The 18681-nt window shown below is 40.6% G+C and overlaps 1 protein-coding gene across 1 annotated transcript in view; it reads right to left on the bottom strand.

The window, feature by feature from the left end:
• The window catches only part of TTC9 (tetratricopeptide repeat domain 9), a 39068-nt gene that overhangs the window by 3879 nt on the left and 16508 nt on the right, over nucleotides 1–18681 (bottom strand). Inside the window, exon 2 of the mRNA XM_087721667.1 lies at nucleotides 7304–7486. Coding sequence (XP_087577793.1) covers nucleotides 7304–7486 — 183 coding nt within the window. The remainder of the gene's footprint in view (nucleotides 1–7303; nucleotides 7487–18681) is intronic.

Raw genomic sequence — 18681 nt, 5'->3', positions numbered from 1 at the left:
GCTGGACTTTGCTTTGTAAAACTACTTCCTGTTTACATGTAATTAAAAATACTTTTAAAAAGTCAAGTAAAGCAGGCAAATGAGCACATTTGTTCATGAGCACACAGTGTTCATGGGCACCATACTTTGACCTAGGTAGCTTCTGGAAGCTTAAACTATAGAGCCATAAATTGGCAGGAATAAGGAGGTTCTCCATATGATGCGGTACCCTATTTTAACATGGATAATAGCTGAAACTATCTGGAACACAATGGCTCAGTGGCTAAGACGCTGAGCTTGTTGATCAGAAAGGACGGTAGTTCAGCGGTTCGAATCCCTAGCGCCGTGCAATAGAGTGAGCTCCCATTACTTGTCCCAGCTTCTGCCAACCTAGCAGTTCGAAAACATGTAAAAATGCAAGTAGAAAAAGTAGTAACCACCTTTGATGGGAAGGTAACAGTGTTCTGCACGCCTTCACCGTTTAGTTATGCCAGCCACATGACCACGGAGACGTCTTCAGACAGCGCTAGCTCTTTGGCTTTGAAACGGAGATGAGTACCGCTCCCTAGAGTCAGGAACGACTAGCACATGTGTGCGAGGGGAACTCTTACCTTTACCTTTAATAGCTGAAACAGTATGCTTTATATGCAGATGGACTCCACACCCTCAAAACCTTTATATAAAATCGTGAAAGACTTCTGCCAATCATAGATACTTAGGATCAAGCAATTTCTTGTGAGGAGAACACAGTGGTCTCTTTACATGATAGACATGTTTCTCAGTAATCTTCATGTTGCTTCCATTAATTAAACAAAAATTAATGGCAACTTCTCCAATGGCAATTTCCAGTCTACTTTCTCTAAATCATTGCATCTCAAAAGTTTGGGGAGAGCAGACAAAATGTTGGACTTCTTCAATCATTTAATGCATCAGTGAAGATTAGGACCAACCAACTCCCCGTCTGACATTCTGGCTATGCTTATCTGGAAGCTCACCTAAATATTTTGCATTTTTCTTAAAAGAGGATGTCAGTAAAGAATAAGATAGCATTTGGGAAATTAAAAATGTACCAAGTATTGCTTAAATTTCACAACACTAAATCTTTTCTCATTCCTCACCTAAATCCTTTGAGTTGCCTTGCAGGATTCCATGATACCATTTCCCTTCTGCCTTCAAATTTTTCCTCAAGCCTTGTTTTTGTGAAGCTTTCAGCACATCTGCTTCTCATGTCTTGATGGAGCTGCATGTAAGCAAGCCCCAGAATCTGCAGGTGAAGCCATTTGTGGTAGTTCCCTATTTATATTTTCATAAGTTCCCTTTTCTGTGCTTTTTTCAAAGTATTATTTTGTAAGCTCTGTGGAACTGACATTTGTCTGCTTGTCCTCTGGAAATTTCCATGTCTATCATTCATGAAAAAGAAGAACCACCCTAACAGACATAAGGATGAAGGTCAAGCCAATTCTTGTTCCCTTTGCTTGAGAGGGAAAAATGATTGGCATTTTATAATAGCAAGGCTGAACTTGCCTGGACAGAGGGATCCTCACAAAATTGTCAAGGCAACATTTTTCTTAATCACATCATGTGTCTGGCTTATCACTTCTGAAAGTCCTACAAACTTCATCTTCTAATAAAAGAATGGCTCAATTATCTCATGTTCTTTTCTACTTTTTTCTGATTGAGGTTATGGGACAAAGGTAGAATGCAGTTCAGGCAGGTTAGTTTTCCATACTGTAAGCTCTTGGCAGAGAAATAAAGAGATATAAAAGGCATGCTTCACCAGCAGCAGGTTTTTAGAACACAGGATTCATCTCTAAAATACATTCCTGCTTACTCAGTGAAGTGAGCTTCCACTGGGTTGTACTAATGCACTCTTACTAAATCCATCAAATTCTTATGTATATAATACAAGTATGTGGTCTCTCCCCCCTCCCATGCCATTATTTCATAAGCATGGGTATAGATAAAGGAGGGTAGCAGAAAGGTAGAGTAGATATCATAAATTACATAAAATATGTAATATTCTGAGGTTCAGTTTTGTATCAGCTTCCAGATATGATTTTACTTGATTATAACACTCTCTTCTCAAAATATAGAAATTGATTTTAAAAAGCAAGCAAACCAAACTCATAAATACCACTTTGGAAGCAGCAGCTACAATAATGGGTAGGTTACATGTCACAGATCAACTTGTCAAAAATGAATTTCAGCAATTCACCCCGGTGAGCGCAAGGCAGAGGAAAGATCAATAGAGTTTGGCAGATGTCTTACTATAGAGTATCTTGGAGATAACCTTGGAGAAACTATTTAGAGATATTTCAACAAAAACATATGCAAAAATATGCACTGAGTCTAGGAAACAGGGAAAGCATTAACAAGAGACTCAGTTAATCTCCTCCCTGGGGTATAAGAGGGAGGGAAGGGAAAACACATCAGGCCACATTATTCTGTTGGTATAACCTATTTAAATAAAATAGAGTGCTAGTCATCTTTGGAATCCATTTCCTGATCTGGTCAATTTTAAAAGGCTGACACTCTGACAAACACAAATACAAACTAGTTAATCACACACGCAGACACGCACACTTATTTAGAGTAGGCATTGAGTTCCCAAAAGTTATAGCTGAGACAGTGACAGTAGGGACAGCTGCCAGTGCAGCAAACTCCTGCAAAGGTTGGCTTTGAATTCAATGGAGTGCTTTGCACTTCTGTGAAAAAGAGTGGATTTAGTGTGTGTTTTATTTGAGGAGTTTCAAACTTTAATCACTTTTAGGAACCTTTGGATCTAATCCTCTTTCTCCAGATAATCCAATAAAAGCTTTTCTAAATAAAACTTGAGTCCTATGGAATCTTCTGATATGTATCTAACAGCAGATAAGAGGTCAAGAGACTTAAAATGATCTCCTCTCCCATCTTCTTGTGTAGCAGTTTTAGATCAAATGTCTTCCTCTCCTCTACCATTTAAGAAACATCTTCTCCGGATGAAATCGAGCATGAAATGTGTAAATGTTAAAAATGGTGGGCAAATATGAAATAGCTGGTAACACTAGTGGGTTCTTGAAGGTTCCTTAGTGCTAGGGAAGGGGGGCGGCAGCAACTGAAAATAATTTAATACTCCCCTCTAATTAATTTTCATTTGGGAGAAGTCAGATATTTCCTGTGGTTAAGTGAGATGCAGAGTAGATATGACAACCTCTAATCTAACCAGGCTGACTGAAAGGGTATATAAACATATTGGCAGAGCAAATACAGGCTACGCAGCTGTCTGAGATGAACGAAAAGCGCTTCAGGCAGCATCAAGCCAAGCATGACAGATGGAAGCAGAATGTCTTGTGGGATATGAAGAGGACAATGCAAAGCAAATGTCCAGCTTGCCTTATGAGTGACAGAGAGTGGTTTGTTTGTATACATCTTTTGCTAGAGAAGACCTTGACCTTAGCCTTTATATTAGTTCCAACCCATGGAGTCTTCTGAGCAAATAGTTGCCAGCTCATTAGCTAACTCTTTGTTGATGCCATTTTGACAGACACGAGAACCTGCTAAAAAATGGGAGAAATCTGAGTGAAATCTGACATTCAGATCTTCTTCCCGAGAAATGATTGGCATCCTCCAAATGCACATCACTACTAATAGGTTTTTAGATAATGCAGCAAAGTTGTCCTGCATGATCTTTAATGCCAGATGCCGGAATGAAAAATATTTTTTAAAAAATCTGTTCAAATCTATCTTTATTCACCTAGTTTTGGAACTTATAAGCTAGACTCTTGTATTTCTCTGTGTCATGCTCTTGACTCCCATTTGACAAATGAACAGAATTCCAAGCTTCCCCACAGTAGACACAACAAATTGATCAAAGTGAGGGGAATATTAGACTTAATTCTCACTAATAGAGAGGAAATGATAGAAGGTGTTGAAGCCACAGGAACCCTGGGGGCAAGTGACCATGCAATATTGGAATTCAGCATTATGCAAACACAAGTAGTAGAACAAAGTCAAACTAGAGTCTTGGATTTTAAGAGAGCTAATTTCAATAAATATAGAGAGAGTTTGGGAAGAATTCCATGGATGAGAATCCTCAAGGGGAAAACAACTCAAGAAGCTTGGGAAATTTTGAAAAATGAGATTACAAAAGCTCAGCCTAGCACAATACCAATGAAGAAGAAAAATAACAGCTCCCAAAAGAAACCAGCATAGCTGCATAAAGAACTCTCTGACAAATTGAAAGACAAAAAAGTTAAGTATAAAAAGTGGAAAGAGGGGGACATAACTAAGGCAGAATATCAGCAAATAGCCCGAGCCTGTAAAGATGAAGTAAGGAAAGCTAAGGCTCACAATGAAGAAAGGCTTGCCACAAAAGTAAAAAAATAACAAAAAAAGCTTCTTCTAACATGTTAAAAACAAGAAAAAGGTTAAGGAAACAATTGGTCCATTGCTGGGAGAAAGTGGCAAGAAGGTGACACACAACAGGGAGAAAGCAGAACCATTTAATTCATTTTTTGCATCTGTCTTTACACAAAGGGATAAAACAGTCTAACCTATCAAAAAACAGCACCACAAAAATCAGATTGGGAACACAAATTGAAATAGGGAAGAAAATGGTAAGTGAGCACCTGTCTACCCTAGACGAGTTCAAATCACCAGGACCGTATGGATTACACGCCAGGGTTATGAAGGAACTGGCAGATGAGATCTCAGAACCACTGAACTATATCTTCCAGAGATCCTGGGGCACCAGGGAACTGCCAGAGGACTGGAAAAGAGCTGATGTGGTTCCCATCTTCAAAAAAAGAAAAAAAATAGATCCAGGACACTATAGACCTATCAGTCTGACCTCAATACCAGGAAAGATTCTGGAAAAGATAATTAAGCAATGAATTAGTGAACACCTAGAAGTATACATAGTAATAGCCAAAAGCCAACATGGGTTTGTCAAAAACAGATCATGCCAGACTAATCTTATTGCATTCTTTGACAAAGTGACAAAATTAGTGAAGCAGAGGAATGCCATCGATATAGTTTACTTGGACTTAAGTAAGGCATTTGATAAGGTAGACCATAACCTACTACTAGATAAAGTAGAAGAATGTGGGTTGGACAGCATCACCACCAGATGGATTCGTAACTGGCTGACCAACTGCACTCAACGTGTAGTCCTCAATGGAACTGCATCTACATGGAGGGAAGTATGCAGTACTCTTCAACATCTTCATCAATGATTTGGATGAGGGAATAAATGGGGAACTCATCAAATTTGCAGATGACACCAAGCTGGCAGGAATAGCCAACACTCCAGAAGACAGGATTAAGATACAAAAGGATCTTGACAAACTTGAACATTGGGCACTAATAAAATGAAATTCAGTGGTGAAAAGAGTAAGGTTCTACATTTAGGCAAGAAAAACAAAATGCACAGGTACAGTATAGGTAGTACCTTGCTCAATAGTAATAACTGTGAGAGAGATCTTGGAGTCCTAGTGGACAACCATTTAAATATGAGCCAGCAGTGTGCAGCAGTTGCCAAAAAAGCCAACACAGTTTTAGGCTACATAAACAGAGGGATAGAATCAAGATCATGTGAAGTGTTAATATCACTTTATAATTCCTTGGTAAGGCCACACTTGGAATACTGCATTCAGTTTTGGTCTCCATGATGTAGAAAAGATGTGGAGACTCTAGAAAGAGTGCAGAGAAGAGCAACAAAGATGATTAGGGGACTGGAGACTAAAACATATGAAGAACGGTTGCAGGAACTGGGTATGTCTAGTTTAATGAAAAGGAGGACTAGGGGAGACATGATAGCAGTGTTCCAATATCTCAGGGGTTGCCACAAAGAAGAAGGAGGAGAAGAAGGAGAAGAAGGAGTCAAACTAGTCTCCAAGGCACCTAAGGGTAGAACAAGAAGCAATGGGTGGAAACTAATTAAGGAGAGAAGCAACTTAGAACTGAGGAGAAATTTCCTGACAGTTAGAACAATTAATCAGGGGGACATCTTGCCTCCAGAAACTGTGAATGCCCCAACTCTGGAAGTCTTTAAGAAGATGTTGCATAGCCATTTGTCTGAAATGGTGCAGGGTTTCCTGCCTAGGCAGGGGGTTGGACTAGAAAACCTCCAAGGTCCCTTCCAACTCTGCGATTGTATTGTATTTAATAGGAAAAAGTATGACAGCTTGATCACCACTGCTCCATCGCTTTCAAAACAGACATAAGACATGTTTTGTTTTTAAATGCAAAAAACATCTACCGGCGACAACCCACCAGGATTCAAGTTATCTGTTCAGTCTGACTTCAAGGAAGGGCCTTCCCAGGTCAATAATAAGGGCAAGCAAGAGAGCAATCTTGGTATCCACTTCCCAAGCTTTGTAATCCCCCTTTCCCCAGAGGATTACCTAAAGTTAATTCTTCTGAAAGTAATGAGTAACTCTCACTACAATGGAAATTTAGTGGCTGGGCCATTTTTCAAAATGTGAACATACACATATACATATAAAAACACACCCATATTTCTATGTACCATTTTCAGTGTTTCGGTTCTCAGGTAACCAGAGCAAAAGTGCTTTAAATAATGGATTGAAGACCTTTTCTTTGTTCTGAGCTATATTCCCCAATGCCAGAAGCTACATTCTGAGATTAATTTCTCTCTCTTTCTCCCCTTCCACCTGCCCTCAAACTCTTTTACTAATTGTCCTATTACTTCTCCTTCCCTCTTCTTGAACACCTAACAGGGAGAAAGCAGAACCATTTAATTCATTTTTTGCGTCTGTCTTTTGCTAGGAGAAGGATAACTTTTTGCATAGATCTGAACTGATAACTGATAACTAGCAGAAAAGTTTTGGAATTAGAGTATGGGACACAGGTGCTAATGAGTCTTGTTTTTTTAAAAAATGTGAGTCCCTCTAAGTCCACATTTTTGTTTCTGAGATTCATGTATTACAGAGTTCTTCAAGACCCATGATGGGACCTAAGAATTGTGCCTCAAAAGAATAGAGCCCCCTAATTTTTCTGTGCTGCAATCCTCTATTTCCCTGCATCATGTTATGATTACTACTGTTAGAGGCAGGGAAACATGCAAGCGTTCACACACTTGTATGTTTCCCTACTTCTGTCAGTAGCAATCATGAATATAATGCAGGATTGCAGCTCTGAGCAATTGCACTTTTCTTACGTAGTTTTGTGGATGACAAGTGTTAAAAGAGGAGCAGAAAAAAATGACCAGAGTGAAAAGAAGGGAATTTGTTCTGAGTAAAAATACATTTTTTTTAAAAAAAAAAAGGAGAGGCAAACAATGCTGATGAGAATAGAGCAACAGTGGATGATCTCTTGCTAGTACCTGTTGGCTGTCGAGACCTTGCTTCTTTCAAGTAGTAAAGGGCCTTGTTGTAGTCTCCAAGGTGATAGAATGCTACTCCTGACCGGTAAAGTGCCTTGAAGTTCTCTCCTTCTTTCTTCAGTACTTTCAGGCAATATTCTTTGACCCTCTCATAATTCACCAGCTCAGCTTGAAGTAGGCAGGCTACAAGAGAAAAAGGAACAGCAACTACTACAGTGTAAATCTATTTTAGAGAATTATTCTTTCAAGATCAACAAGGGGAAGGATGTGGAGTTGGATGAAAAGTAGACAACTTAGGAAATGGCATTCTCATTCAGCTGAGCATCAGATCCCATTTTCCAATCTCTAATCTCAGCAGAAATAGTCTATGCTGCAATTAGAAATTGACATAAAGGTGGCATGGATGGATGGGTACCCTCTGGTTTGTTTGTTTTACAAATGAGCCAGGAATTCCCTATGCACCAAGAACAAAACTTTGTACAGACAGGAAAATGGATTCAAACTGTATGATAAAACAATACACACACATAGTACAAAGCATATGCATATAATGCTGAATTATATGGTGCGGCTTAGAATATATTAAACTAAAGAAAAATAGTGTTATGAAAACATAAATATGGATGCTTGAACTGCAAAGCTACTTAAGATGAAGTCATTCATAATACCCAATAATATTTTCTTTTTAAATTGCATATTTGTAACTCAACAACATTTGCATTTTATTTTCTTACACAAAGCCATTCACAACGATCTCTTTCCACCTTCTGTTATAATCTGAAGAAATGCTCTGTAATCAATAGCCACACAAGATGGGAATAAGACTCTTGTTCATACAGAAGCTATGCATATGGTTCCACCACAAAACCGCGGTAGACTAAAGCGGGCTTGATGAAAGCGCGTATGTGACGTCATCACAGCGCGACGAAAACAGCACACTGTGAGCGGTAAACTTAAAATTAACGCGTAAATCTAAACCTAACCCCCCCAAACCTAACCCTAAACCTAAGCCTAACCCTAAACCTAACCCTAAACCTAACCCTTAACCTAACGCTAAACCTAACGCTAACCCTTAACCTAACCCTAAACCTAACCCTAACGCTTAACGTAAATCTAAACCTAACCCTAACCCTAACCCTAAACCTAAACCTAACCCTAACCCTTACCTTTATGTGAATCGGCTTGCTTTAAAAGCGCTTTTTAAAGCACCCTTTTTCTTTCTTGTCGCGCTGCTGATGACATCACGTAAGCGCTTTAATCAGGCACGCTTTAGTGGACCGCGGTTTTGACGTGCCACGATGCATATATATGGAAAACTAAAAATTGATTCGTAACATTTGCATGCCCAACTGCACTTCCCTGTAAAAAGTTATAAAGCTGCTACACAGTGCTTTGGATTGTTCACCATGTCTTCTTTGAATGAAGGCATGAGACTAATTTATTTAAAAATATTTGGGAAAACCATGGGACCATATTTACCAGGACTTCCCAAATCAGCCCCTTTGTCGCTGTGGGATACAATGCACCCATTGAAGATGCAAACTCACTATATAAGCACTGTGGTTATTTCAAAGCAGAAGAGCATTTACAGTTTCAAGGTAATGACTCATTGGCTGGACTGTGGCTGTATGAAAAAAATTCTTTTGCTTGAATCATGTCCTGGTATCTTCAATTTACAGAATGTTAAGAAGACCGAAAAGAGCTGCTGTCAGCCCGGGATCAACAGACAAAAATCTAGCAACCTGGTCTGTTCTCAGACACCTTTATGATGTTCTTTCTTGTCATGTGTTTGGCAAGAGATTCAGCTTTTCCTTATCATGCTTGTTTTCCTTTCACAAAAGCTCTACACAAATTGTACCTTTCCTGAACTGGAGCCACACCATCACATCAATTATACAAATCTACACAGGCACAGGCCAAAGTACATAGCTATTAAATGTTCTGTCCTATGATTGCTGTGAGAAATCTCCACGCCTGTATTTTGTGCTAGGTACAACATAGCAAGAATGGGTTAATTCTGCACTTCTCTCTGCATATTTTTATACCATGTCATTTCCAATAGATGCTCTCTTTTGTTAGACTCTCTCCTTTCCCTTCTTCACAATGGTACTACTCTGTGACAAGGCCATAGAATTGATTAGTTCAAAGCCAGACATAGGATCCCTGCTGCTGTTCCTTTTTCTACAAGTTGGACTGTCTTTTCCAAGATGGAAAAAATTCCTGCCCTTGAAAGGGAGACACAACATAAGAAACTATGGATTTAAACAATTTGGGCCTCACCTTCACCATAATGTCAGTATTAGATGGACTGCCTCTTCCCAACTTATATCTGCCCATGTCATCAGGTCTGGCAGAAGAGGCATGTTGCAGGTCCCATCTGCTAAGGAGTCACATCTGGTGGGACCCAGGAGACAGGCCTTTTCTGCTGTGGCACCTGTCCTGTGGGACATCATCTCCTCTACATGAGATTGGCTTCATCTCTGCCAAACCCCCAGAAGTCTTTCGAAACCTTATGTCAACAGGTTTGGGGGGTCACAAGGGAATGATATTTGATGAGATAACTCCATTGTTCATATTATCATGTTCTCTGCCAGCCTTTTAATATTAATTTTTGTACTTGTTGAATGTTTTATGTATACTATAAAACTCACTCTGGGTATGTGTGTGTGATGGATCAGTTGACTAGGTCCATCGTCCGTCTGTCTGTCTGTCTGTCTGTCTGTCTGTCTGTCTGTCTGTCTGTCTGGTAAGGGCTAGATGCAATAACAGCAGACATTTCAATATAATTTCTGGAATTGACCCTGTCCCCAGGTCCTGTCTCTATTCACTCACTGATCATGGAATGGGACTGTCAGCCTCTGCTTTGCTGCTGCTTCGGCTGCCATTGAAACGGGGAGGGGAGGCATGGTATTTGGGAGGGGAATCATGATGTGCTGGAGGAAGATTCTAGATGCTGACCTGACCATCTTACTGCGCATGTGGAGGAAGGGAGTTTCCCGCCAAGGTTAACTGTCCAGCATTCCATCCTGGTGATGACTTTTGAAGTTATCTCCCACCTGACAGTTGGGTGCATTATAATTGGACTATGGACTGGGGTGCCAAGGGGAGGGGATTGAATTATGCATGATATTATTCGCTTTCGTGCCTAATTAACCAGATTCAGCTTAGCTTTGCTACTGTTCATTTATAATTAGTAAAAGTACACTTGATTTCAAACAAATGGAGTTGAGTGGCTTCTTTCCTGATTACTAAATGAAGTCGCAGTTGACAGGGACAATTCACCACAGCCAACTCCCCATGACCAATTCACCACAGCCCACTTGCTGCAAGGGAACTCACCATGGCCTACTTGCCATGGACCAACTCGCCATTGGACAATTCAACAATTCAATGTAATTATTTAAAACAATTTTAAAATTATTTTAATTTTTGTCATTCACATGTCCCTCCTTTTGCATCCTTTCTTTAATGATTCTATTCCACCATTTCTTTGATCTTAGCTAAACTATTATGGCTGGGTTGTCCCATGGCAAGTTGGCTGTGGCAAGTTGGCCATGGTGAATTAGCCATGGCAGGTTGTCCCGTATCTGATCTCGGAGTGGGCTTGATCAACTACAGCCGGACCTGCCCTAACTCTGCTTCAGATGGTAGTACAGGTAGTCCTCGACTTACAACCACAGTTGAGCCCGTAATTTCTCCTTCCCTCTTCTTGAACACCCAATGTTTTGCTAGGAGAAGGATAACTTTTTGCATAGATCTGAACTGATAACTAGCAGAAGATTTTTGGAATTAGAGTATGGGACACAGGTGCTAATGAGTCTTGTTTTTAAAAAATTTGTGAGTCCCTCTAAGTCCACATTTTTGTTTCTGAGATTCATGTTGTTGCAGTTGTTAAGTTAGTAACACAGTTGTTAAAGTGAATCTGGCTTCCCCATTGGTTTTGCTTATCAGAAGGTCTCAAAAGATGTTCACCTACCCTGGGGACACTGCAACCCTCATAAATATGAATTAATTGCCAAGCATCCAAATTTTGATCACATGACCATGGGGATGCTGCAATGGACATAAGTATGAAAAATGGTCATAAGTCGCTTCTTTCAGTGGTGGTATAACTTTTAGCATTACTAAATGAACTGTTGTAAGTTGAGACTACCTATATATGTTTAGGAATATTTTCCTTTGCTATTACAATGCCGAATTGCAAAATCAATACACTTGATACACAAATGTACCCTCAATCCGTTCACAGTAGCCTGCAAAGCAGACATAGCATCTGCCTGGTCCAGGATCCTATTTTCCATAGTTCCCCCCCCCCTGTACTTAAATTGATTGTCTAGCCATTTGTGGTCCGAACTATGCTGCCACTGATTCTGACATCATATTGGTCAGTCACTATCACTGATTAAATTCCAGCATGTCCCCATTGAACCTGTTGCACAAGTTAGCCTTGAATTCAAGTATTGTTGATTTCATGAATTATAGATAAAATGGACACTTGCTGGATATTATCCATAGGTGGTGGCGGTGGTGTTTCCACAACAACCTGGAAATCAGTATCGACTGTCATGAAGGAAAGGCATAATTTTAGGGGCCGATGCTGTTAGGCAGCAAGAGAAAGTGGCTGCTGCTTACAGATGGTAATTTCAGAGAGGGGTGGGGATTGGGAAAAGGGTGTGACAGATAAAAGAAAGAAAATGCCTGAATGCTGCGGCAAAATCTTTTCAATCATTGGCCCGGGTCACCTGAGTTCTGTTTCAAACAACAAAGAGTCATAGCCTGATTCTACATGCACTTGTCAGATGTGATGGAAATTTGTCACACATCACAAAAGAGCACTAATGGGGATTTGTTCCCAACACAGAGAGCAGCCTAAAGCGGCAGATTTTCATCAGGACAGCTACGGAGTGGTAAAGGATTAAATTCTCCTTCTTGACTAACGCAGCCTCGCCAATGATATCCCAAACAAATAAAAATCGGGGACTGAGAGATTTCAAAACAATACATCTTAAACACACAAAGGCATAGAACAGTAATGGCTAACCTTTTTCTAAAGGTGTTCCAGAATTGTGTGTGCATGTGCTATCGCATGCACACATATGCCCACGCACCTGCGCATGCACGTATGACCCCCCCGGGCATGCGCCCTCCCACATGGGAGGTTTCACCCTCCCCAGGTTCCAGAGGCTTTCCTGAAGCCTGGGGAGGGCCTGGAATGGCCAACGGTCCTCTGGAAAGCCAGAAATTAGCTGGCATGCGCATTAGAGCTGAGGGCTGCCATGCTGGCAAATATTGCTCTGTGTGCCACCGGTGGCACGCATGCCATAGCTTCGCCATCACGGGTGTAGAACAAAGGCTTGGTTCTGAATTTACCCCCTTCCTCGCAAAGAGAGAGCTGAAGCAGAATCAGCAGAGTTGACCCAATCCAAAGAGAGATTGGCCAAGAAATGGTTATCCAAAGATCACACTGTCCTTTTGCTTCCTTGCTTCCAGGATCATAATCATGCACAGGTAATCCTCGGCTTACAACAGGTCATTTAGTGGCTGTTCGAAGTTACAACGGCACTAAAAAAAAGTTACTTGTGACCATTTTTCACACTTACGACTGTTGCAGCATCCCCATGATCACGTGATTTACATTTGGATGCGTGACAAGCGGCGCACATTTATGATGGCTGCAGTGGCCCAGAGTCACGCGATCACCTTTTGCGACCTTCTGACAATCAAAGTCAATGGGGAATTCAGATTCACTTAACAACCATGTTACTAATTTAACAACTGCAGTGATTCACTTAACAGACGTGGCAAGAAAAGTTGTAAAATGGGGCAAAACTCACTTAACAAGTTTCTCACTTTAGCAACGTAAATCCTGGGCTCAATTCTAGTCATACATCAAGGACTACCTGTTGTCATTAGGGCCAGGAGCTCCTCTTTGCATGAATGCAGCTTTACAGCAGTGTTTCTCAACCTTGGCAACTTTATGCTATGTGCACTTCAGCTCCCAAAATTCCCCAGTCAGCATGCTGGCTGGAAAGTTCTGGGAGTTGAAGACCACACAGCTAAAGTTTGCTGAGATTGAAGAACACTGCTTTAGAGAGGAGTAAACATAATGAGATGAAGGGTGAGGGGGGAAAAAAGAGATTTCAACCCATTTAACAAAGGCTGCTGTCACCATTGGAATTTTTTTCCCCATTGACTTCAAAAGCAATAAACTCTCTGCCTTTTAAAAAATTCATCTATATTCTCTCCATGGAGCTTGAAATGAAGGCAGCCATTCCTTTCTGTCATCCACCCCCATGTCTCTTCCTGTCTCCACACTTCCTTCTCGTTAAGGTGTGAATCTGAAACTCAAATCCTTGACAGCCCTGGGAATGTAGTTCTATATTTGTGTGTCAAATAACAGGTACAATGGCATAAACAGCTGCCCTTTACCCAAGAATTTTGCCTGGTGCAGTCAGAGAGCAACCTCTTTGTATAAGGCCGCCTGTCAGTGCCACAAAGAGACAAGTTGCTGGAAGCATGAAGAGTAAAAAGACAGCAAAGGCTTCACAATTGCAGGCTCACAAGGAGCTGCCTTATTCTGAAACAAAACATTGATGCACCTAGCACAGAATGATCTTTACACACTCCCATGGGGAGATGAGTATTTGGGAGAAGAGCAATTATTCTCAGCCCAACCAGAATCGTTGACATCTAATGCCACAGCAGTTCTGCAAGGTTTCAGATAGAAGTCTTTCTCAGCGTCACTTGGAGGTTATAAAAAAATTGAACAAGGACCTGTTAGTAATCAAAGCGCATGATCAAGCCATGAGTTTTAATTCCTTTTAGAGATCAATCATTTAGTCCCAGCAATTTTATCAAATCTTTTTATGAAGTCAGGGAAATTGTCCCCGGTGTCCATATTTACTACTATATGGGAAGCATGTTGATCCTTCGTAATGATTTTCAATCTCAGTGTGAAATTCATTCATTTCTCAAGCAAGCCAATTCTTCAGCTGCAGCAATTTATGAATTTGGTCCTAATGGTCAACTTTGAAGTAAGGAAGTTTGATGTACTCATATGAAAGCTGTATTACTTCCCTGCTATGCTTTACATGTCCTTTTTTGTATGATTACTGCAATATTTCTAAGCTTGCAGCAGAAATATGCTCCCACCCAAAAATTACTAATAGTGGAAATGACATCATTATGTCTGTCTGTGAAGAAGTGATGACATCATTATGTCTGTCTGTGAAGAATATTTGCACACAAATATTTTTCCACAGCTGCCGTCCATGATCTTATTTAGGGTGGGGGGGGGGGAAATCTAAGTTTAAGGCCAGAATTTCATTCATTTATGCAGAACATAAACTCATCAAGTTTCTGAGACCCAATACAACTAAGAGATAATATTAATATAATTAAGATTGAAATATAAGAAGTCAAATCGCAGGAAATTATTTGTAATTTTCTTCTCATATTTTTCAGGCTGGCCTTTCCTGGTTTTGGACTTGGTTAGTACTTGGATGGGATGGAAAACCAAAGCTAGACTGAGAAGTACAATATTTTTTTAAAAAAAATCCCAGAAAATAAAGCGTATTCAGTGGCTAGACATTTCTCTGTATTCACAGACAAATACCACTTTGCTCAATATCTTCTGCACCTCTCATCATCATCTCCATCGTGAACAGAGATCGCTTCTGCCTTCTTTTGTTTGTTGCTATTGTTGAATAAGTGGTTAAAAGCCCTGGAGGGTTTCCTCTTTTTCCTCTTTTCTTTTAATTTCCCCAGTAATGTTTAACCCAGGTTTTACCTTTCAAAAGCAATATGCATGCTCTGAATCTCCAGTAGCTTTTTCTTTTCATACTTCAGTTATGCTTTCCCACTTCGTGAGTCATTCACTAACTGAGAAAGCTTATTCAGTGGTTTCCTCTTCTGTTTCTTCCCTATTGCTCTTTCTTAGCAAGCATCACTAAAGATCCTTCTGCCTTTTGTAGGCTCTCAGCAGAAACTGACCTTCCTGCTAAAGAGGCTTCTCTCCTGAGACACTCCATCGCTCCTAAAGGTGCTCTAGGAAGCTAGGAAGAACCTCAGGAGCAGATCTGAAGGATGGCTCCTAAAGTTGATAAATAAATACAAATATATAACTTGGACTCTGAGAGACCTCCCAAGTGGGCCTGTTCCTTCAAGAGGAGGACTTTTATCCTGAATTATCACTGGGAGAGACAAAGTTTGCCCAGAAACCTTCTTCTTGCCGGGACTTAATCTCAGTTTCTTTCCTTTTGTCACAGCTCAAACCAATTGATGATCTTCCTAGTAGCTTTGTACAGATGTGAAATAGCAGGGGAGAAAAAGATGAACCTCACGGCACCCACAAGTGGGCAACTGTTCGGGTGACCTCTCCCCAGAGGTGGGCTGCTGGGGGTTCGCAGCAGTTCAGGAGAACCTCTAGCTAAGATTCTGGGCAAATCAGAGAACCCCCAAATCCCACTCCTGGATAGCTCTGCCCACCCCACCCCTCCTAGGAGTCCCCACGTAGCCCATTGTGGATGCAGGTAAGTGCAGGGCGCGCACGGAGGCTCAGGGAGGACAAAAAATGGGCTTACTGGAAGTTTGGGAAGGCTAAAAGCAGGCCCATTTCTGGCTTTCAGAGGGGCTCTGGAGCCTGGGGAGGCTGTTTTCACCTTCTTGGATGCTCAAAGAAAGCCTCCAGAGCCTGGGGAGGGCAAAAATGCCCCCCCCCCATCGTAGTGCAGGAGGCCAACTAGGCCACGCTCACCTTGGTCATGCCCATCCAGCAATCGGGCAGAGAACACCTTGCTAAAAATTTTGAAGCCCACCCCTGCCTCTCCCCAATCATCACAAGTGGCACTGCCTACTCAGGAAGAACAACTTCAGAACAGAGTTCCTAGTGCCCTGCCTTTGAAGTCAGACGGGTACAATGGTGATGGTTATAGAAGCCAAGAGGTCCGAATAAATGAGAAGGGATTGCATTCCCCTCATTCAGACCCCAGTAATGATCAACTATTAGATGACCAGAGTACTTTCTATCCAGGCCCAAATGTTGATCCAGATAATTTACTTCCTCTAAGGCAGTGGTTCTCAACCTGTGATCCGCAGACCCCTGGGGTGTCACAATGTCATCACACGGGATCCACGAAGGATTGAAGAAAAGGTGACCTTGGTGGAAACTTTCCTTCCCATTGTACTGCAAAGGAAAAAAACCCTCTAATTAAAGGGAGTTTATTTGCTGGCTTTGAAAAATAGATATAGTTAGATGAAACACTTTTGAAATATAGTTCAAATAATGCCTCACCTGTAGCATGAGGCAGATGGCCAAAGAGGATTTCCTGCTCCAGCTGGCTGTTCTCCAGGTCCCTTCCAATGGGCCAACTGGCACCACTGCCATGTGTGAAGGTCCCTTCCAATGGACCAACTGGCACCACTGCCATGTGTGAAGGATTCTGTTAGGTAATCTCCCCATTGGGAGAGCAAGTGCGTTCAGAGAAGCGTTGTGAGAGTTTTGTTGGAGAACACACAAACCAGCATACAGAGACACAACAGTTTAAATAGGCTTTTACTTTCGTGGAAATAGAGATATCAGAGTCCATCAAACAGTCCAAGTCATACACGGTTAAGACAGTCAGTCATCAACGTCTTTCAGTTAAGGGATAATCCAAATAACATAGTCCATAATCATACAAACAGTCCAGTACACAAAGTTTGCTAGCAGTTGCGAAACTTACAATAGCTCACGCTGATCACTATATGGCACTTCTAACAGCCAGCTTCCAAACACTCAGATCAGATCAGCATCTAACAGTGGTTCTGGCTCCATCTTATGGCCGATTGAGGAAAACGGCAACCAATCGCATTTACAGCATGATTTAAAGAAACAGGTACAGCATTGTTACATGATTTATATATTGCCAACCCAACCATTAGATTATATTCCTAACAGATTCAAGACTTATGAGGGAGATAGGTGAAAAATAAGTATTTGGTAGAGCAGAACTGTTTCTTCTGCCTATCTGTCTCAGCTCATATTCTATCAATTGCTCAGAAGGATGGTTCTAATGAGCTTGAAGAATTTTTTTTTTATTGTTGATTGTTAATTGGTGTTGCAGTGAGGTGCCTTTGAATTTATATAGGATATAAATAGCTGCAATAAACAATGGATGTGCCAGCCTTGCATGGATAGCAAGATTGGGGTCAGGAGGTATTTCTACGATGCAATTTGTGCTGCTAGACATCCAACATCTGCAGATATTTTCAAGTGAACTTTGCATTTTCAAATAGTACTGGGATAACTAATTGGAGAGCTGAAGAAATAAAAACAAGAAACTCTTCTAGCCATTTGGCAAATTCCCTCATGTACTGCAGGGCCAAAGGCTGCTCAAGGAATGAGACTTGCTCAGTTTCTGCTCCAGATGGTCTGCATTATATCCACAAAATCCATCTTGGAGACTTGAGTAAACATATATACATAACTCCGTGTATATTAGAAATATACTATTTACTTACCTGTTTGTTTACTACAGTTTTATCCCACCTTTATTGCTTTATAAGTAATTTAAGCTGGCAAATATATAATATTTGTACTATTTTCTCTACAATCACCACCCTGTGAGGTGCTCCTCCCCCACTAGAGTCGTACTCGACTGGATTGGGGAATCCTTTACCTTTTATTATCTTTAATTACTTACAATTGTCATGCTGTTGGAGATGCAACTCATGATTAGAACATTTAATCCCCCAGTTTGGCTTTATCCCATGATGTATGTTATAATTTATCCAATAATTTTGGTTTAAAATCCATAAGACAGTCAACACGACCTTGGAACACGACTTTGCTGTTAAATAAAGACACACTCTTCTTGACCATAGAATCTGTGTTCAGAATCTATCAAGAGGTCAATAAATTTGGACATGGTATCAGGGGGCGATTTCAGACAAATTGGAGCTCATTGGTCCCCTGAAAGCTCTCCTTCACCACCTTTTAACTAATTTTAACCTCTTGCCTCCTGTTCAAATTTTTAACTTTTACATATACAATATATATAACTGCTATTTTGACATTATATTGTACACTGCCTAGAGTCCCTCTTTGAGGGAGATGGGTGGTTTAGAAATGTGAGAAATAAATAAAAAATACATATTTAACATTAGGATGATAAGTCTCCGCTAAATTGCAGCTATGAGCTGTTAATAACGTGGCTTATCATTAACTTCTTTTGAGAAAGGGGCAAGGAGGAAAACTTTAAAGTATTGTGGTAAATTTTTCTGAAGTTCTTTATTACACAAACTTCCAGCTCTCCTGCTCTTTCTCTCCCTTTTCTCTTTTTCTCCTCACCATTTTTAAAAACATTATATGCAGTTCATATATAGTGTAATTTTTCATT

The sequence above is a fragment of the Thamnophis sirtalis genome, unplaced genomic scaffold (assembly GCF_051295495.1).
Source record: "Thamnophis sirtalis isolate CommonGarterSnake01/CBP01778 unplaced genomic scaffold, rThaSir2_p1.2 scaffold_1, whole genome shotgun sequence".
In the NCBI taxonomy this organism is placed as follows: domain Eukaryota; kingdom Metazoa; phylum Chordata; class Lepidosauria; order Squamata; family Natricidae; genus Thamnophis; species Thamnophis sirtalis.
Note: the sequence above shows the minus strand (reverse complement) of the source record. Positions and strands in the feature narration are given on the sequence as shown.